General features: G+C 42.7%; 1 protein-coding gene across 3 annotated transcripts in view; it reads left to right on the top strand.

The window, feature by feature from the left end:
- pgm3 (phosphoglucomutase 3) overlaps positions 1 to 22519 on the top strand; it is a 65508-nt gene that overhangs the window by 6345 nt on the left and 36644 nt on the right. For all 3 annotated transcript variants that reach the window (XM_048535985.2, XM_048535983.2, XM_048535984.2), the window contains exons 2-3: positions 2809 to 3017; positions 13730 to 13914. In XM_048535985.2, coding sequence (XP_048391942.1) covers positions 2811 to 3017; positions 13730 to 13914 — 392 coding nt within the window. In that variant the 5' untranslated portion in view covers positions 2809 to 2810. The remainder of the gene's footprint in view (positions 1 to 2808; positions 3018 to 13729; positions 13915 to 22519) is intronic.

The raw sequence follows: 22519 nt of genomic DNA, 5'->3' as shown, positions 1-22519 counted from the left end.
CACATCCCTGGACACTGGGCAATTTAGTATGGCCAGTCAGCCTAACCTGTATGTCTTTGGACTGTGGGAGGAAACCATAGCACTCGGAGGAAACCCAAGCAGACACTGGGAGAATGTACAAATTCCACAGACAGTGCCTCGAGGCTAGAATTGAATCAGGGTCCCTAGTGCAGGGAGACAACAGTACTAATCATTGAGCCACCATTCCAATTCTCTTTTATCAACTTACCCACTTGTGTTGCCACTTTTAGAAGGTATGGATTTAGACCCCAATATCCCTCTGTATATCAACGCTTTTCAGGATCCTGCCATTTATAGTATACGTTCTCAGATTTGACCTCCTAACATAATACGTCACCTCACACTTAGTGTCATAGGGATGTACAGCATGGAAACAGATCCTTAGGTCCAACTCATCAAAACAAACGAGAGGCAAAAGTAGATATTGGGCCGCTCCAAATTGATGTTGGAAGGCTAGTGATGGGAGATAAGGAATTAGCTGAAGAACTTAATAAGTACTTTGCGCCAGTCTTCACAGTGGAAGACATGAGTAGTATGCCAACAATTAGGGAGAGCCAGGGGGCAGAGTTGAGTACGGTAGGCATTACAGAAGAGAATGTGCTAGAAAAGCTAACGGGTCTAAAAATTGATAAATCTCCTGGCCCCGATGGGCTACATCCTAGAGTTCTGAGGGAGATGGCTGAGGAAATAGCGGAGGCTTTGGTCGTGATCTTTCAAAAGTCACTGGAGTCAGGAAAAGTCCCAGATGATTGGAAAATTGCTGTTGTAACTCCCTTGTTGAAGAAAGGATCAAGGCAAAAGATGGAAAATTATAGGCCGAATAGTCTAACCTCAGTAGTTGGTAAAATTCCAGAATCCATTGTCAAGGATGAGATTTCTAAATTCCTGGAAGTGCAGGGTCAGATTAAAACAAGTCAGCATGGTTTTAGTAAGGGGAGGTCATGCCTGAAAAACCTGTTAGAATTCTTTGAAGAGGTAACAAGTATGTTAGACCAGGGAAACCCAGTAGATGTTATCTATCTAGACTTCCAAAAGGCCTTTGATACAGTGCCTCATGGGAGGCTGCTGAGTAAGGTGAGGGCCCATGGTGTTCGAGGTGAGCTACTGGCTTGGATTGAGGATCGGCTGTCTGACGGAAGGCAGAGAGTTGGGATAAAAGGCTCTTTCTCGGAATGGCAACCGGTGATGAGTGGTGTCCTGCAGGGTTCAGTGTTGGGGCCGCGGCTGTTCAGTTTCCAGTTTCCAGTTTCCTGTTTCCAGTTTCCACACTGTAGGAAATCTAATCTAATCTAAAATATCTCCTGTGCCCACATCCAAATCATACACATAAATGACTAAAAGCAGTGCATCCAGCACTAATCCTTGTGGTACACCACTGATCGTGGGCCTCCTGTCTAAAAAACAACCCTCCTCCCCCATCACCACCTTCTACTTTTTGAGTCAGTTCTGTATCCAAATGGCGAATTCTCCCTGTATTCCATGTGATCTAGCTTTGTTAACTTGTCTACCACGAGGAACCTTGTCAAAAGCCATACTGAAGTCCATATAGATCATGTCCAGTGCTCTGCCCTCACCAATCCTCTTCATTACTTCTTCAATCAAAAACCTGACTCAAGTTAGCGAGACATGACTTATCACGCACAAAGTCATGTTGACTATCCCTAATCAATCCTTACCTTTCTGAATACATGCAAATCTTGTCCCTCAGGATCCCCTCCAGCAACTTGTCCATCACCAATGTCAAGCTCACCAATGTCCGGATTAAACACTATCTTGTCTCTTCTCCACCCAACTTCCCAACGTTTCTACATCCTGCTGTATTCTTTGACAAACTTACTCACTATCCACAACTTCACCAATTTTTGCATTGGTTTGGTTGCCTAAATCTTACATATGCTTCCTTTTTCTTTTTAAGTAAACTTTCAACATCTCTTGTCATCCAGAGTCCCCAAATCTTGACAACCTTATCTTTCATCCTCACAGGAACCTGCTGGTCCTGAAGTCTGATTACCGGACCTTTTTAAAAAAAACTCATACGCCATGTGTAGATGTTACTGCCAAATTCTCCAGTTCCTACTGTTGTTCTCTCACCGCCTATCACCTGACCTTGATCCAGGCCCAGCTGTTCAGGCTTTTATCAGGAAACTGCCGCTTCTGTTTGCCCCCAGGTTCACTCTGTTCTGCTGTTGTTGACCTCTCCACATTTACCCTGTCAAGCTCCTAAGAATCTTATATGTTTCAATAATGTCTTCTGTCATTCTTCTAAACTCCAATGAGTATAAACCAAACCCACTCAAGTTCTCCACACAAGGAAATCCCTTCATACACCGAACCAACTTAATGAACTTTCTCTGGACTGCCTCCATTGCCAGTATATCTTTCCTTAGATGCGCAGTAAAAGAACAAAGACATGGAAGGAAACGTGTAATGCAGTTACTCACCAATTAGTGCTATCCCTGGTTGTGATATTGCTGTATATGTTGGTTATTTCACTGGGGACTGTTACCATGACTTGACTTTGGTTATTGTGTTCACGCTTAATCCAGGTTGTGGTTGCTACAAGGGAGTATCTGAGCTACCTATGTCCGCTGCTCCAACTGTTGTGCTGTGCTGCATTGATAACCTTAACCTAGTCATGTAGTTCATTAATAACATCAATTGAGTTCTGATTAAGTTATACTGCAAGTCCCTGGGAGTTAAACAGTTTCAATGGGTTTTAGAGATGATCAGATTGTGTAGCCTCACAATCTTTCTCTATTACTAAAAAGTGTTTTTTCCTCTTAATAGATATGGCTTGTTTTCATGAAATAGCATTGGTTTCTGGACGACATCCTAAACCTGCCGGACTGGTTCTTCAATATGGAACAGCAGGATTTCGTGCACGGGCTGAACAACTGGATCATGTGATGTATCGCATGGGTTTGCTGGCAGTGTTGAGGTCCAAGAAAACCAAATCTACTATTGGTGTAATGGTCACAGCGTCCCATAATCCAGAAGTAAGATGCAAAGGGAAATTAATTTTGCATAGAGTAGTTGATTCTAATTTTACCTTATCAGTTCTTCAGCTACAGGATACGAAGGATGTGCGAATGCACTGAAATAAAGGACAGAAAACCCCTATGTTCCAATTCCAACGTTTTTGACAGTTCTAACATGTTTGATAGATCCAACATAAGAACAGAGGATTTTGAAGCAAGAATTGACCAGTTGGCCTTTTGAGCCAGCTGTTCCATTTGATAAGATCATGGTTGTGGTCTCTACTCCACTTCCTTGTCTTTTGTCTACCCCCCTGAATCTTTGACATCCTTGTTGGTCAAATATCTATTCAAATATGTAAACTGAAGAAATTTAATGATATGCTGTTCTCTGCTTTCTAGGGAACATACTAACATACTAAATACTAACAATTCTGAGAATAAAATTGTCTTCTTATTCTTAAACATTCTTTTTCTAGTCTCCCCTCCAGAAGATGATGTTGCCAGGGTTGGATGGTTTGAGCTGGGCAGAGGCTATTTTCCCTTGAGGGTCAGAAGTTGACGGGTGGACCCTATAGACATTTATAAAATCATGAGAGGCATGGATAGGGTGAATAGCCAGGGTCTTTTATCCAGGCTGGGGGAATCCAAAACTAGAAGGCATTGCTTTAAGGTGAGAGGGGAAATATTTAGAGCGGACCTAAGGGGTACCCCATTTTTATGCAGAGGGTGGTGTGTGTATGGAATGAGCTGTCAGAGGAAGTGGTGGAGGCTGGTACAATTACAATATTTAAAAGGCATCAGGATGAATATTGGAATAGGAAGGGTTTAGAGGGATATGGTTCAAACTCTGGCAAATGGGACTAAATTAATTTAGGATAACTGTTTGGCATGGACAAGCTGGACTGAAGGGTCTGTTTCCACGCTGTACAGATCTATGATTATCTCTCCTACATCAGGGAGACCAGAATATTGGCTATTGGTTTTCTCCAGCATCCTCTGTTCTATTCCAGAAGTTCACAATATCGCTCCTGCTGGCCTAGGGCGGCCACGTACACTGTCTGCTGCACCTGGCCCCACATCACAATCAGCAGTCTCTTGAAAAATATTTCTTTTTCACTGAGATAAACCTTTGCTGAAAGTTATTAAATAGCTGCTTAAAAGTCTGCCATTGTACCTTTGCTATCCTAACTATCAAACCTAGTTTCCCTGTTCACTTTAGCTAGCTCTGTCATCATACCTTGATATTTACAACTATTTAGATTTTAAAAGGTCAGTCTTAGACCCATGCTTTTCTGTTTTAACTCAGTGCAAAATTCAACCATGCAATGATCGCTGTAGCGTAGAAACACCTTTGTAATGAGATTATTGAATAATCCTGTCTCATTATATGTTATTACTATTATCTGCCATACAGCGCTTTTAGGGGGACTGTAGACTAGCCCTACAAACAATGCCTTAACTTTCCTTTTCGTATCTTTACTCAAACTGATTCTATATCTTGCTGTTTTGAGCTAAGGCCATCTTTCACAATTGTATAAGCGACATTCTTAATTTGCAGAGCAATGCCACCAGCATTTTCCTAGTTTCATGACTTTTCATAATGTCATAATGTTTTCAATATTGAAGTCCCGCTTTGGTCACCTTGCAGCCAAGTGTCTGTAAAAAAATAACATTATATATTTCTATTTGAGCTGTCAGTCTATTCATTTTGTTATGAATGCTGCACACATTCAGATGGAGAGCATTCATTTCTGACTTCTTACCATTCACGTAATCCTCGGCTATTTCTAAAGATCAAAGAACTAAGAACAAAGAAAATTACAGCACAGGAACAGGCCCTTAGGCCCTCCAAGCCTGCACCGATCGAGATCCTCTGTCTAAGTTTCTCATCTATTTTCTAAGGGTCTGTATCCCATTGTTTCCTGCCCATTCATGTACCTGTGCACATACATCTTAAAAGACACTAACGTGTCTGTGTCTACCACCTCCGCTGGCAATGCGTTCCAGGCACCCACCACCCTCTGTGTAAAGAACTTTCCGTGCATATGTCCCATAAACTTTCCTCCTCTCACTTTGAACTCATGACCCCCAGTAATTGAGTCCTCCACTCTGGGGAAAAAGCTTCTTGCTGTCCACCTTGTCTTTACCTCTCATGATTTTGTAGACCTCAATCAGGTCCCCCGCTCAATCTCCATCTTTCTAATGAAGATAATCCTAATCTACTCAACCTTTCTTCATAGTTAGCACCCTCCATACCAGGCAATATCCTGGTGAACCTCCTCTGCACCCTCTCCAAAGCATCCACATCCTTTTGGTAATGTGGCGACCAGAACTGTACACGGTACTCTAAATGTGGCCGAACCAAAGTCTTATACAACTGCAACATGACCTGCCAACTCTTGTACTCAATACCCCGTCTGATGAAGGAAAGCATGCCATATGCCTTCTTGACCACCCTATTGACCTGCGTTGCCACCTTCAGGGAACAATGGACCTGAACACGCAGATCTCTCTGTATATCAATTTTCCTCAGGATTTTTCCATTTACTATATATTTCGCTTCTACTGGTACATTCTTACATCTGCATGCTTTGGTCTTCTTACTGTTACCCAAATTGCTATCATGTTGTATTACCTTCTTGTTTCCCTTTGATTTATCACATCTCCTCTCACATGATTACTTCCCCAAACTGTTTATTGCCCTTTGTTATATGACGTACCAGAAGCTTAGTCACAGCACAATTCAGGTGAATACTGTCCTAGCAGTACAGCTCCTGTTTTTTTCCACTACTTTTACAAGTGCTTATGAGTCAACCCCTTTCAACCACATCAGTCTTTGAATCAAGCATTCAAGTCTGTAATCTTATTTAGCCTATATCAGCTTGCTACCAGCTTAGGTAATGATCTAAAAAATATTGCTTTAAAGTTCTGTGCTTTAATTTAATACCTAGCAGCTCATATTTCCTTGACAGAACTTCTTTCCAAGTCCAAGCTCTGTTGACCACAACAGTTTGATTCTCTGTCCTTGTCGTTCAAGTTCCTCTCCAACCTTAAGTAGATATTGTGAATCTTGGAACCTAGCAGGCAACACAGCCTTCCGAAATCCTGCTCGTGACTGCAGAGGACAGTGTCCAATCCCTAACCATAATCTAATCCCACACTTGAATTTCTTTCTTTATCAGGGTGCCATGGTTAGATCATTCATCCAGTTTCCAGCCTTTACTCTCACCCATTCGGGCTACAAGAACTTAAACTTTCTGGACAATTATAAGATCTATGGCTCCTCCACTCTACCTTCTTGATCCACTTAAATGCCTTAGTTGCAATCATATCTGCTTGTTCCTTACCACCGACCAAATTAGATAATTCTACCCTAAGTGGTATAGCAGCCTCTGGAGAAATTTGTATTTTATGCCTTCATGATGGCATGATGAGAATAAACCGGTTGATGTGGTGTATATAGATTTCAGCAAGGCATTCGATAAGGTTCCCCACAATAGGCTATTGTACAAAATGTGGAGGAATGGAATTGTGGGAGATATAGCAGTTTGGATCGGAAATTGGCTTGCTGAAAGAACCATGAAAGGTGGTAGTTGATGGGAAATGTTCATCCTGGAGAGCAGTTACTAGTGGTGTACTGCAAGGGTCGGTGTTGGGTCCACTGCTGTTTGTCATTTTTATAAATGACCTGGATGAGGGCGTAGAAGGATGGGTTAGTAAATTTGCAGACGACACTAAGGTCGGTGGAGTTGTGGATAGTGACGAAGGATGCTATAGGTTGCAGAGAGACATAGATAAGCTGCAGAGCTGGGCCAAGAGGTGGCAAATGGAGTTTAATGCAGACAAGTGTGAGGTGATGCACTTTGGTAGGAGTAACCGGAAGGCAAAGTACAGGGCTAATGGTAAGATTCTTAGTAGTGTAGATGAGCAGAGAGATCTCGGTGTCCATGTACACAGATCCTTGAAAGTTGCGACCCAGGTTGACAGGTCTGTTAAGAAGGCATACAGTGTTTTAGCTTTTATTAATAGAGGGATTGAGTTCCAGAACCAAGAGGTCATGGTGAAGCTGTACAAAACTCTGGTGCGGCCACACTTGGAGTATTGTGTACAGTTCTGGTCACCGCATTATAAGAAGGATGTGGAAGCTTTGGAAAGGGTGCAGAGGAGATTTACTAGGATGTTGCCTGGTATGGAATGAAGGTCTTACGAGGAAAGGCTGAGGGACTTGAGGCTGTTTTCATTAGAGAGAAGAAGGTTGAGAGGTGACTTAATGGAAACATATAAAATAATCAGAGGGTTAGATAGGGTGGATAGGGAGAGCCTTTTTCCTAGGATGGTGACGGCGAGCACGAGGGGGCATAGCTTTAAATTGAGGGGTGAAAGATATAGGACAGATGTCAGAGGTAGTTTCTTTACTCAGAGAGTAGTAAGGGAATGGAACGCTTTTCCTGCAATGGTAGTAGATTTGCCAACTTTGGGTACATTTAAGATGTCATTGGATAAGCATATGGACGTACATGGAATAGTGTAGGTTAGATGGGCTTGAGATCGGTATGACAGTTCGGCACAACATGGAGGGCCGAAGGGCCTGTACTGTGCTGTAATGTTCTATGTTCTATGTTCTATGTTCTATGATGCTGTGCCTCCAAGCTGTACCTGTAGCTTGGCTTCTAGCTCATTGACATTGAGCCACAGCTCCTAAAACTGTAGATACCTATTGCAGACATGGTTGATTTGCATCATGACAGCTTCATCAACTCCCATGTACTACAGCCCTCAACATGTGACCTGCCCTGCCCCTTTTCTATGTAACTTAATTTATTTTTCTTAATTTATAATTAATGAGTCTTAGTACTTTGATTAAACTTTACCACACTTATTAAATTTTGCTGTTAATAAAGCCTAATATTTCCTCATAAATTGTCCCTGTTTTGAAAAATAAAGCAGAAAATACTCTGACCAGTCACCTGCATCTATGTGACATCGTAGATTGATTAATCCTCCAATCTGCTGTGGACCCACAAACTGATCTAACTGCTTTATGGTCCCTTGCGGTCCGCTGGCGTACGATGTTTTGTTATGGTCTTTCACTGCTCTCTCCCCATCCCGTGGTGGCATTGTAATCTGTCAGTCTTCCCACTTCACTTTTACTGTTTTATGATTTCTCATGGCACGTCTGTTCTCTTTCTGCTTTATAGAATCTTGCTGCTGTCTCCATAGATGCTGTCTGACCTGAAACAAGCATTTTCTGCATTGATGTGTATAAATGTTCTGTGTTCTGAATTCCATCTTGTATTGCCATGCTGTAACTTCAACACACCATACCAAATTCACATTAGGCAAATCTGAACATTTTAAAACAAATGTCTGAAAGCAAGGTAAATGGGCCATTTATAGCTGTTATGCCCCTGTCCTTCGAAATTATACATATTCTTCATTCATGTTATTTCTGTCCCAATAATGTGACAGCCTAATTTATATTTTAAGTTTTCAAAAGTGGACAATAAATGAAGATTGAGACTGACCTTGAAATGCTGGAGCTATTCTGATGGTTAGCATATAAATGCATCACGAGTTATCAAACAGGCATTCAAAACAATTGTTTCTTTGTTTTATCCTTGCCTACACGGGAGTTAATTGATTACACTATTACTTCTAGTAGCAGCACCTCCAATTTTTATGTCACCTGTGTAGGGAAAGTTAGACAAACTCGGCTAGTGCATTTTATTCTTTGTTGCATTCGGAATTTGGATGTGACCAAACCCGAGTTAGTTGTATCGATTCATCATTTCTGCTCTGTCTAATCGTTGACAACTAAATTTAACTTGGTAGGATTTGAGTTTTTTTCATGTTGAAAAGAAAAGAGTTTTGAATACATTAAAATGTTAATTGTCTTAAATGTCAAAATTGAAATTTCTAAAATTTAGTGTTTTGTTTGTCTCTGCTTTTCCTCCCAGCATTTACTATATCCAGGCCTAATGGATCATGTGGTTAAGGAAGAGTTGAGCACAGTTTTTTTTAGTACATTAGATAGACTTTAAATGAAAATAAAGTCAGGAAATGCCAGAAATACTGAGGAGGTAAGGTAGCATCTATGGTGGGAAATAAACAATATTAAAATTTCTGGTGAATACTTGATGAAAAGTGACTTATCCGAATTTGTTTCATTGTCAGTGTTTTTACTTTGTATAGTTTATATTTTATTGAAGGATTGTCACTGGAATTCTGGAAAAGCACAAATGTGAAAGCTTTCTTTACTTGAGTTAATCCCTTTGTTTCTTTTGCAATTATCCATCAGAATATTTTCCATTTTTACCTGATCTACAAAGCTATTGACATTATTTAGCTTTGAATTGCAAGTGTCATCCAGGTGCCCGGCTAATTTTACGTAGAGGGATGATTGTTGCATTTTTAATCATAGAATGGCAAATTAGGAGCAGAAACTCGAGCTAGTTTTGTTTCACCCAGTAACAAGACAGACTTGCATTTATATGGCATTTTTAATAGTTACCAGATGCTTCAAAGCACTTTGCAGCTAGGAAATCCTTGTGAAGTTGACAAATATATAATACACACAATTTGTGCAAAACCATTTCTTAAAAGGAGCTCAGAGATAGTAAGAACTGCTGATACTGAAGTCAGAGATAACGCAGTGGGGAGCTGGAGGAACACAACAGGCCAGGCAACATCAGAAGAGCAAGAAAGCTGATGTGAGCAGAGATAATGGGAACTGCAGATGCTGGAGAATCCAAGATAACAAAGTGTGAAGCTGGATGAACACAGCAGGCCAGGCAGCATCTCAGGACCACAAAAGCTGACGTTTTGGGCCTAGACCCTTCATGAGAGAGGGGGAGGGGGAGAGGGTTCTGAAATAAATAGGGAGAGAGGGGTAGGCAGACCGAAGATGGATAGAGGAGAAAATAGGTGGGGAGATGGGGAGGGGATGTGTCAGTCTGGGGAGGACGGACAGGTCAAGGAGGCGGGATGAGGTTAGCAGGTGGGAAATGGAGGTGCGGCTTGAGGTAGGAGGAGATAGGTGAGAGGAAGAACAGGTTAGGGAGGTGGGGACGAGCTGGGCTGGTTTTGGGATGTAGTGGGGGAAGGGGAGATTTTGAAGCTTGTGAAGTCCACATTGATACCATTGGGCTGCAGGGTTCCCAAGCGGAATATGAGTTGCTGTTCCTGCAACCTTCGGGTGGCATCATTGTGGCACTGCAGGAGGCCCATGATGGACATGTCGTCTAAGGAATGCGAGGAGGAGTTAAAATGGTTCGCGACTGGGAGGTGCAGTTGTTTATTGCGAACTGAACATAGGTGTTCTGCAAAGCGATCCCCAAGCCTCCGCTTGATATCCCCAATGTAGAGGAAGCCACACCGGGTACAGTGGATACAGTATACCACATTGGCAGATGTGCAGGTGAACATCTGATGGATATGGAAAGTCATCTTGGGGCCTGGGATGGGGGTGAGGGAGGAGGTGTGGGGGAAAGTGTAGCACTTCCTGCGGTTGCAGGGGAAGGTGCCGGGTGTGGTGGGGTTGGAGGGGAGTGTGGAGTGGACATGGGAGTCACAGAGAGAGTGGTCTCCGTGATTCCCTTGTCTGCTCCACACTCCCCTCCAACCCCACCATACCCGGCACCTTCCCCTGCAACGGCAGGAAGTGCTACACTTGCCCCAACACCACCTCCCCCACCCCCATCCCAGGCCCCAAGATGACTTTCCATATCCATCAGATGTTCACCTACACATCTGCCACTGTACCCGGTGTGGCTTCCTCTACATTGGGGAAACCAAGCAGAGGCATGGGGGCTGCTTTGCAGAACACCTCTGCTCGGTTCGCAATAAACAACTGCACCTCCCAGTCACAAACCATTTTAACTCCCCCTCCCATTACTTAGATGATACGTCCATCATGGGCCTCCTGCAGTGCCACAATGACGCCACCCAATGGTTGCAGGAACAGCATTTCGTATTCTGCTTGGGAACCCTGTAGCCCAGTGGTATCAATGTGGACTTCACCAGCTTCAAAATCTCCCCTTCCCCCATTGCATCCCAAAACCAGCCCAGCTCATCCCCGACTCCCTAACCTGTTCTTCCTCTCACCTATCTCCTTCCACCCCAAGCCGCACCTCCATTTCCTAACCTCATCCCACCTCCTTGACCTGTCCGTCCTCCCCGGACTGACCTATCCCCTCCCTACCTCCCCACCTATACTCTCCTCTCCACCTATCTTCTCCTCTATCAATCTTCGGTCCGCCTCCCCCTCTCTCCCTATTTATTTCAGAACCCTCTCCCCATCTCCCCCCCACTCTGATGAAGGGTCTAGGCCCAAAACGTCAGCTTTTGTGCTCCTGAGATGCTGCCTGGCCTGCTGTGTTCATCCAGCTTCACACTTTGTTATCTAAGAAAGCTGATGTTTTGGGTCAGGACCCTTCTACAGAAATGCGGGAGGGGGAAGGGAGCTCTGAAATAAATAGAGAAAGGAGGGGTTGGGCTAGGGAAGGTAGGTGGGACGGGAATAGGTGAGCACGGGAAGCCAGCGGTGGGGATTGGTTAGTGAGGTGGGAGGAGCTGATAGGTGGGAGAGAAGATGGACAGGTCAAGGGGGCGGGGATGAAATGGACAAAACAGAGGCTCGGAGACCGCTTTGTAGAGTACCTGTGCTCGGTTCGAGATAAACAACAACACCTTCCAGTTATGAACCAGTACAGTTGCCCCTCCCACTCCCTGGTTGACATGTTCATCCTGGGCTGCCTCCAGTGTCACAATGATGCCACCCGGAAGCTGGAGGAGCAGCATCTCATATCTGCCTTGGGAGCCTACAACCCAATGGTCTCAATGTGAACTTTACTAGTTTCAAAATCTCCCCACCTCCGGCCTGATTTCTTGACTAACCCTCCCTCTCATCTCCACCCCCTTGATCGGTCCTTCCTCTCAACCATCTATCTACTCCACCCACCTCACTGACCAATTCCCCATCACTGCCTACTTGCACTCAACTATCACCATCCCACCTGCCTTTCCCAGCCCCACCCCTCCCTCTCTCTCTCTCTTTCACAGCTCCCTTGCCCCTTCCCCATTTCTGAAGAAGGGTCCTGACCCAACACGTTGGCTTTCTTGCTCCTCTGATGCTGCCCGGCCTGTTGAGTTCCTCCAGCTCCACACTGTTATCTCTTAGACATAGCAGTGTGTTAATGAACAGATAATGCTCAAATAATCTGTTTTTATGACATTGATCGAAGGATAAGTGTTGATTATGGCACCAGAGTTCCCCCTGCTCCTTTTAAATACTATTGCTGGATCATTTTCATCAACCTAAGAGAGCAGATGAAGTCTTGATTTAATGGGTTGTTCTGAAGGACAGCACCTCTGGCAGTGCCGCACTGCCTCAATTCTGCACTGTGAGTGTCTGCCTCAATTTTTGTGCTCACATCCTGGAGTCCCCAGGTTAAAGGCACAGGACCAAATGTAGGATCCCCAGAAGAGCAAATCTGAGATTAGTTGACTCAGTATCAACTGGAATTCTGAGCTAAAGTTTGTTGCATTTGTCTCCCTTGCTTTTTAGAGAAAATCAGTTTTGACCGGCAGGGTTAAATTACTCTCGCTCTGCACAGAGTGGAACTGAAATGATTGCAAGATCCTTAAGCTATACTTTTATACGTAAAAAAGTGATTTTGTACTAAAAGAAGGTACTTGTGTAGCAATAAAGCTATTTTTAAACCAAATTCATTGAGTCTTTAAAGCACAGAGATGCTATTATATCCTCTCTTCAAGGACAAATAATTCCACGTCCAACTATCCTGTCATATTCCCTAGCCCCACAAATCTTTTCTCTACAAATATTTATCCAGTTGCCGTTTGAATGTTAGGAATGAAACTACCACTGTTCCTTTATTCGCTGGGTTTTAACTTTGCTGGCAAATCTGACATGCAGCTTTATCAAATGCTGTTTGGAAACTCATATGTATCTCACAAGCTGCATTATCTCATCAACCTGTATTACTTCAGAAAAGAAACTCAAATTGAGCATAATTTTCCCTGAAAAAATATGTGCTGGCTTCCGTTAGTTAATCCATGTTTGTTCAAAGGTTTGTTAATTTTGTCCAGCATTAGCATAACTAAATGTTTTCCTGGTATTGAGGACAAACTCTCCTGTTGCTCCTGGGTTAATCCTTGAATCTGATTTTTTTATTGTTTAAAGAAGGAAAATTCCAATTTTCAAATCTTTGGTACCATTCCTGTATCTAAGATTAGACGATTCCTGCCAGTGCCTTGGCAATATTCGGTCTTAATTCGCTCAGATTCCTTGGATACACCTGATTCAGTTCTATTGATTTATGAACTTTGACACGCAGCCAGCCTTTCTAATGCCTATTTTTGTTCTTTTTTTAAAAATAAATTTTAGCCAATGCATTATCTCAATTTTTTCTATGATCATGTCAGCACTTTTTTGGTAAAGGTGGGTGCAAAGTACTAATTTAGCACCTCAGCTAGTCCCTCTGTCTCCATATGTAAATTCGGCTTTCTGTCCCTCTTTTTACTGTTTTTTAACTACTTGTATGTCAGTGGAAGACTTGAATGAATTTTTTCCGCACGTGGGATGTTGTCACAACAGTTTGGAACTTGATGCATGTTGTCAGTCAAGTGACCGTTGACTCAGGAAAACAGTCCATAAAGGCAACTTTGTCTTTGTATATATTGCTGTCTTAAATTATTACTACCTATTACAGGAAGACAATGGAGTGAAATTGGTTGATCCTTTAGGAGAAATGCTTGCACCTGCATGGGAAGCATATGCCACGCAGCTGGCAAACGCAGAAGAACAAGATCTGAAATCTGTCTTAACCAGTATTCTTGACAACGAGTCTGTGAACTTGCAGGAAGTAGCTCGGGTTGTTCTTGGCAGAGACACACGGTATGTGTTGTGGTTTTGTTCTAATGAGTATAGCTTGAATCATGTATTTCTCAGTTTTTGGAGCTGGGAAAAAGATGTCTTGTTAAGTAAACTGATATTCTATTGTTTACTGTTTTGTTTGTTGCATTTGTATAAAATGATCCAACAATTTCCTTTTAATATCCAGGCTAATTTGAAGCAAAACATGGAGTCGATATTGGCAATTATTTGTGAGCTTCCTGTTATATCAGTACTGGGGTCGGTGCATCATCTCAAATTCTTGAAATTCACACTTCAATATTTAATTCATGGCATTGAACTAGTTTAGCACTGAAATTAAGAATTCATCAAATTCAGTGTCTTCACCCAGGTAAATAAACACAGCTAAGTCAGCATTTATTGTCCATCTCTAATTGTCCTTGAGAGGTGGTGGTGAACCACTATTTGGAAGTGCAGCAACCCAAGGAACACCTTGTGTAGATATACTCACAGTACTCTTTGGAAAGGAGTTCCGGGAGAGTATGATATGAATCATGAAGTTCAATAATACCTTTGTTCAGTGAACAAACAGAGCAGGCATTATGACCAATCTTAATTCAGTTGCATGATAATTCCAAAAACAATATAACATGTTCATATGTGAACGCTCGGGTTGTGTAGGACACAGACATTCTGTCTGTGTTACACGGTGTAAAGGGTTTCAGCAGAACACGTAGACACTCTATAACTTATGCCGTGTAAAATAAAATATCGCATGCTTATCCATTATCCATAGGTTGCCACACCTTGTTTACACAAGATGACTTAAAGCGTAGAACACAACTGTATAGCATAGGAACAGGCCCTTTGGCCCACGATGATGTGTGAACATGAGTTCAAATGAAACTAATCTCTCCTGCCTGCCATTGGTCCCTATGCCTCTGTTCCTTGCATATTCATGTGCTTTTCTAAAAGTCCCTTAAATGCCCCTATTGTATCTGCTTCCACCACCACCTCTGGCAGTGCATTCCAGATTCCTACCACACTGTATAAAAAAAACTTGCCCTTCACATGTCTTTTGAATTTTTTTCCCTCTAACTGTAAATGCATGCCCCCTCGTACTAGATATTTTAACTTGAAGAGAAAGATTTTGACTGTCAACGCTATCGATGCGTCTCATAATTTTACAGACTTCTTTCAAGTCTCCCCTTAGCTTGCACCGTTCAAGAGAAAACAAGCTGCGTTTTTATATCTTCTTATAGCTCATACTGTCTAGTCCAAACAGCATCCTGGTAAACCTCACCTGCACTGTCTCCGAAGCCTCCACGTACTTCAGTAATGTGGCGAGCAGAATTGAACACAGTATTCTAAATGTAGCCTAACCAAAGTCTTATAAAGCTGCAATTGGCATCTGACATCCTGACTCTTGTACTCAATTCCCTGATCAATAAGGCAAACATGCCATATGCCTTCTTTACTACCGTGTCTACTTGTGTGGCTGCTTTCAGGGAGGTATGGACTTGAACAGCATTGATCCTTCTGTACATCAATGCTGTTCAGAGCCCTGACATTAACTGCATACTTTCCCTTCACCTTTGATCTCCCAAAGTGCAGCACCTCATACTAATCCAGTTTAAACTCCATCTACAACTGATCTATATCGCACTGTATCCTTTGATAACCGTGTACACTACCAACAACTCCACCAATTTTTGTATCGTCTGCAAACTTGCTAACCTGCCCATTTACATTTTCAAATAAGTAATATATATCAAACAGCAGGGGTCCTAGTATGGATCTCTGCGAAACATCACTAGTCATGGAACTCCAGCCTGATAAAACACCCTTCCACCAATACACTAAGCCTTCTATAGGCAAACCAATTCTGAATCCACACGCCCAAGTCACTGTGGATCCCATGCATTCTAATCTTCTGGTTGAGCCTTCCATGAGGAACCTTGTCAAAAGCTTTACTAAAGTCCATGTAAACAATATCCACTGCTCTACCCTCATCGATCACCTTCGTTGTCACCTTGAAAAATTTCACTCAAGTTAGTAAGACATGACCTGCCCTGCACAAAGCCATTCTGACTTTCCCTAATTAGGCCATGCTTTTCTAAATGTGCATAATTCCTATCCCTAGGAATTCTCTCCAATGGTTTCCCAACCACTGCTGTCAGACTCACTGGTCTGTAGTTTCCTGGATTATCCCTATTTCCTTTCTTGAACAGAGGAACAACGTTAACTACTGGGCTTCTTACCATTGTTCCCACTAATTATTTTTGAGTGGATTGCAAACTTGTCTGAGCACTCCATTTTGTTCATATGTCACATTGTAAAAGTCACTGAAGTTTCACAAAATAAGGAGCAGCATGTTTGTTTCAAAATGCTGTGTGATTGACAACACTGTTTTGCTCCAACCTGTCCTGCTCCAACCTGCCCTATTCTCTCCTTGAAGATTGCTTTCTGCCTTTACTTCCCACTGTTCACAGTCTACCTTTTTGTATACATTCACGCTTGCATATATCTATTCATGTCTCACTTGTCCAGTTCTCCTCTTCCTCCCTCACACATTCCATACCTCGACAGCTGCCTCCTCCATCTTGACACATATAACAGTTTGTATAAAATGTGGAAAGGATTAGGGAAGAAACAATTTGAAGGTCTGGTCTTAAATCATAAATAACCTTAGAGATCCATTCAGCTCCCCAAATAGTGAAATGAAGGGGTCATAATCTAGTCTCATCCATTAGTCACTCACTTGGACAGCTTCAATGAGCATGTGGCGTCCAGGCTAGTGCATGTGACCCAGTCAGTGCTAAAAGTAGATGCTCCTTGATCATGCTGTGTATTGTGATCATTTTGGTGGGAGGTTGTGACTTTGGATTCATAATCTGGAGCCCCAAGCTAATATTTCTGAGAACAAGGTTCAAATTCCACCTGATAGATGTTGAAGTAGATTTTCAATAAAATCTGGAATTAAAAAGCTATCCATGAGAAGCCACGTAACCATTGTCGGCTCAGAGGAGCAGGAAAGCTGATGTTTTGGACCAGGACTCTTCTTCAGAAATGGGGGATGGGGGATGGGGGAAGGGGAAGGGAGCTGTGAAGTAATTAGAGAGAGGAGAGGTGGGGCTGGGGAAGGTAGGTGAGATGGTGGTAGGTGAGCACAGGTAGGCAGTGGTAGGGATTGGTCAATGAGGTGGGAGGAGTGGATAGGTGGGAGAGAAGATGGATAAGCCAAGGATGCAGGGATGAGGCTGGGGGTGGGGAGATTTTGAAACTCGTAAAGACCACATTGAGACCATTAGTTTGTAGGCTCCCAAGGTGGAATATGAGATGCTGCTCCTCCAGTTTCTGGGTGGCATCATTGTGACACTGGAGGAGGCCCAGGATGGACATGTCACCTAGGGAGTGGGAAGGGATGTTGAAGTGGTTCACGACTGGCAGGCTCTTCACATCCTCAGAGTAGTCATAGAGCTGTACAACATGGAAACAGACCCTTCAGTCCAACTCACCCATGTGGACCAGATATGCTAAATTAATCTAGTCCCATTTGCAAGCATTTGACCCATATCCCTCCAAACCCACTTTCCTCCCTTGTCTTGTCCAATATTCTGGGGTATATCCCATCAGGCCCTGGGGATTTGTGTACTTTAAAGTTTTTCAAGACCGTCGATATCTCCTCCCTTTTGATCTCAACATGATCCAAACTATCTACACATCCTTCCCCAGAGTCATCATCCACCAAGTCCATGGTTCTATGGTGAATACTGACGCAAAGTACTCATTTAATATCTCACCCATTTCCTCTGGCTCCACACACAAATCCCCTTCTATATCCTGAGTGGGCCAATGCTCTTTTGGGCTACCCTTTTGCTCTTTATATATGTATATAAAGTGTTGAGATTTTACTTGATCTAGTTGGCCAATGACTTTACATGACCTCTTTAGCCCTCCTGACTCTTTGCTTAAGTTTCTTTTGACTTTCCTTGTATTCCACCCTTGCTTCATGTTTCCAGCATCCAAGCCTTGATAAATGCATCCTTTCTCTTCTTGATTAGGTTCACAATATCTCTCGTTATCTAAGGTTCCCTAAACATGCCATACCTGTCCTTCATCCTTAAAAGAATGTGCCTGTCCTGAGTTCCCAGCAACTTACACTTGAAAACCTTCCACATTACCAGAAGTTGATTCAACCTCAAACACCTGCCTCCAATCTACATTCTCATTTCCTGCCTGATATTGTTGTAATTAGCCTTCCACCAATTTAGCACTTCCATCTGACAACCACATTTATCTTTATCCATCAGTACCTTAAAGCTCTCAAATTTAATACCAGCCTTCATGTAACAGGGCTACCACAACTGCATATAGCACCCCAGAAGAGCCTTCAACAACATCTTGTGCAGCCTTAACATGATGTTCCAATTCCGATACTCAAAGGTCTGAAAAATGAAGGCAAGCGTGTTAAGTCGATACTGATGGAGTGTGCCCTGAGATGTTGGTGACTGGCATCTGACATGGAAGTCGTAAGTAGTGACTTGGAGTTGACCTGATACCTGATCAGACTTTCATGACTGGAATTGAGTTTCTATCTAATATGCTTTAGAATGGGCACCTGCATATTAACGAGGCAAGATTAGGTAATAAGAAGGGCAATGATGAATGATAAGCTCCATTTATAAATCTCTCATCACTGACCAGTGAGAATTTCATCTCCATGACTGGAATTTGTTTGGAAAGCATGTCTTGGTGCTTCTGACATTGTGAAAGGCTTTGCTTGGGTTCCATGCAATTGTGCTAAATTTCTTACTACAGCCCACATTACTGAGAAGATTCTGGCTCTTGAGTTCCATTCCCTCTTTGTTAAGGCCAGTCCCGACTTTCTCCACTTGACTTGCTTATTCCAAACATCCGCCTCATTCTTGATGCCCACACTGGAAGAAATAGCTTCTCATGTAAATTCTATCAACAATTTAAAGCCTTTCTACAGAAACATCCTTTGCAAGTGTGAAATAAGCCCGAAGGATGCTTTGGAGAGGGGGCAGAGGAGGTTCACCAGGATGTTGCCTGGTATGGAGGGCACTAGCTATGAGGAAAAGTTGAGTGGATTAGGATTATTTTCATTAGAAAAACGAAGATTGAGCAGGGACCTGATTGAGGTCTATAAAATCATGAGAGGTATAGACGAGGTGGGTAGCAAGAAGCTTTTTCCCAGAGTGGGGGACTCAATTACTAGAGGTCATGAGTTCAAAGTGAGAGGAGGAAAGTTTATGGGACATATGCGTGGAAAGGTCTTTATGCAGAGGGTGGTGGGTGCCTGGAATGCATTGCCAGCGGAGGTGGTAGACGCAGACACAATAGTGTCTTTTAAGATGTATCTGGACAGGTACATGGATGGGCAGGGAGCTAAGGTATACAGATCCTTAGAAAATAGATGACAGGTTTAGACAGAGGATCTTGATCAGCACAGGCTTGGAGAGCCGAAGGGCCTCTTCCTGTGCTGTAATTTCCTTTGTTCTTTGAAAGGAATAAGAAACAAAGACTACAACTTTTCAGTGATGACAATCCAAGTTAATTTGCAAATATGCAGGAACCACTTCATCTGATTGATGGTTCAATGCAGTATGCTGAATATATTACAAATTAAATCCTTCCCTTACACGGAAGGTCAATGTGATCTGGATAATGGGCATTTTGAAAGAGGCATTTAAAATTCATTGTTTATTGAACATTTGAATTTACCGTTGGCTGATAAAGGTTGAAATGGAGTGAGTTTATCTCAACAGACTTGCAATTACCCCCAAGTTAGCTCAAAATATTTAATGCAGCCTGTGTTCTGTCAATTAATTTTTTCTGTGCTGTGAACCTGTCCATGATGAACACCACTGACGCTCACTTCAAAGTTATCTTTAAGCACAGTGATCTTCATATCATAGATTAAAGACAGCAGAACCGAGGTGTCCCTCAGAACAGAAAAGACAGAGAAACTGATTTTGTAAGCATTTCCTTGATATTTTGCTTAACAAAACCCAACCTTTCCACTACCCAAATCATTCCCACAATGGATATTAATTTGAATTTGTTATGAGGTCATTTAAATCAGTCCTCGCAATGTTTCCCTTAGACAGATTTAGAGGTGCAATAATTTTGAAATACATACTGGATAAGATAATGCTTGAAGCTACTCTCTACACATCTGAATAAAGAATGTAAAGGTTTGCAATTCTACAATCCTTGCACAGCCTCAGGATGTCCCGGTGTCCTTTGGGACTGTTGAAGTACTTTTTAACACTGTAGTCATGGTTAAATAGCAGTATAGCAGTCGCTAATTTGTGCATTACATGATAATGCACCAACAGGTCGTTCTGTTATTGTAATCTGCAAGCATTTAGGTGCATTTAAGACATTCAGCTGGAGTCTTGCTTTTCAGTCAACTTTCTGTGAACTGTGTAAACCCTCAGACTGAGTACCAGATAAATGTTGGCAAATGGGACTGGATTTATTTAAGATATCTGGTGGGCAGGGATGAGTTGGACTGAAGGGTCTGTTTCCATGCTGTATGTCTCTATGACATTATAAGTCTATCTACACGCCAGCTTCTCTCCTTAGAGTTCATCCATCACGTGACCTCTCACATCATTTGATAATTAACCCATTACTTCACAATAGAAACCAGATTATCTGTGCTAGTGGGTGTGGGTGTTAGTTAGCTCCCTTAGCTTGATGGTTGGTTTCTGATGTAATGCGATGCTAAAGGAGGGTTCCATTTCTGAACTATTTGAGATCATCACAAATGTCCTACCTGCTTGACCTTGCCCCTCACTTGAGACAAGATGACATTTGGGTTGAATGCCAGCAGTCATCTCTCTGTCTGATGAGCGAACAGATCTCTAGGATACTGATGTCCTTATCTCTGTTAGTAATGATGGCCAACAGGTAGCAATTGGCTACAATATCAAAGAGAACTTTCTTTTGTGAAGTGACAAGAGCTACTCCTGTGGAGGTGTTGGCCTAGTGATGTTGCCACTAAACTATTAATCTTGAGAACCAGGTAATGTTCTGGGGACCTGGGTTCAAATTCAGCCGTGGCGGATGGCAAAATTTGAATCCAATGAAAGTCTTGAATTAAACATCTCATGATGATCATGAAACTATTGCTGATTGTTGGGCAAAGCCCACCTGGTTCACTAGTGTCCTTTAGGTAAGGAAACTGCTATCCTTTGCTGTTCTGACCAGCATTCTTTGTGCTGTTGCTTACCATTCAACCTTTGAAACTGCAGATACTTGTTTGCTGTTTCCTCAGCTTTGTGTTCCTTCAATGCACATGCATATGCATGTGCATATATTTTCTCACTCTCTATCACACTGTCTGACACATTCTCTCAGACACACACAGAGAACTGAGTCATAATAGTATGTTTGTGAATACTTGTACACTGACTTGGGGGCTGCCAGTCTCTGTATACTTCATTTGGTGAGGGCAAGAACTGCAGATGTTGGAGTCAGAGACTATACAGTGTGGAGCTGGAAGATCACATCAAGTCAGGAAGCATCAGACGAGTACGAAAATTGGCATTTCAGGTGGGGATCCTTCTTCAGAACTCTGTTCCCGTAGCTCCACACTGTTATCTCTGTATACTTCACATCACTTTCTTAGCCCTGCTCACTGAATTCAGCGTTAACTTGCAGAAATCAAGCCTCTGAGTGGCTCACATTGCTTTTTTGGTGCATAGGTTGCCAGCAGAGGGAGAGGAAGGCAGTGGGGAGCATTGAACTGTCAAGGGTGTGGAACTGTCAACGTGTGGCACTGTGCTATGTCAACATCACAACTGCAGCATCAGCCAACAGTTTCTAAGGCAAACACACTGCATGGTTGTTAGGGGCGGCAAGGTGGGTCAGTGATTAGCACTGCTGCCTCCCAGTGCCAGGGACTTGGGTTCGATTCCACCCTCTGGCAACTGTCTGGTAGAGTTTGCACATTCTCCCTGTGTCTGCATGGGTTTCTGCTGGGTGCTCCGGTTTCCTCTCACGTTCCAAAGATGTGCTGTACACTGCTTATGTAGACACCTTACCTTCTTGCTTGCTGTGCCTCCGTTCATAGAAGCTCATTTTCTGTACTTGCCGGTCTTCAATCAGCACTGTAGTTCATGCTTTGATGTTGGGGTTTTATGCTCAGCCCTGCTTCTTTAATTCGGCTCATTTTCTTGAGAGTGACATTTTGAAGTGAATTTCCCAAACATGTATTTGACAGTTACATTGCTTCAAGTATGCCATAGTGTGCCTTGGGGGAAACATGATTTCTAACTCTCATCTGGAGCTCCTAACATTTTTGTTTGTATTAGCAAGAGCTTTTGCTGCCTTCCTGTTAATAATGAAAGCTTTTATATTTCACTTTTTTTTATAGACATTCTTTTTCTTTCTTCCTTATATTCGTAGATAGAGCTAGGCAATCCTACAACCAACAGATCAGATCTAAGTTCTGTAGTCCTGCCACATCCAGTCATGAATGATCGTTGACAATTAAGCAACTCACCAGAGGAGGAGGCACCACAATATTCCCCGTCCTCAATGATGGAAGACCCCAACACATCAGTGTAAACAATAAGGCAGAAGCACTCACAGCAGTGTTTAGTGACAGGTG

This window comes from Stegostoma tigrinum, chromosome 9 (genome assembly GCF_030684315.1).
Source record: "Stegostoma tigrinum isolate sSteTig4 chromosome 9, sSteTig4.hap1, whole genome shotgun sequence".
In the NCBI taxonomy this organism is placed as follows: domain Eukaryota; kingdom Metazoa; phylum Chordata; class Chondrichthyes; order Orectolobiformes; family Stegostomatidae; genus Stegostoma; species Stegostoma tigrinum.
This window is presented reverse-complemented; position numbering and strand designations above follow the sequence as displayed.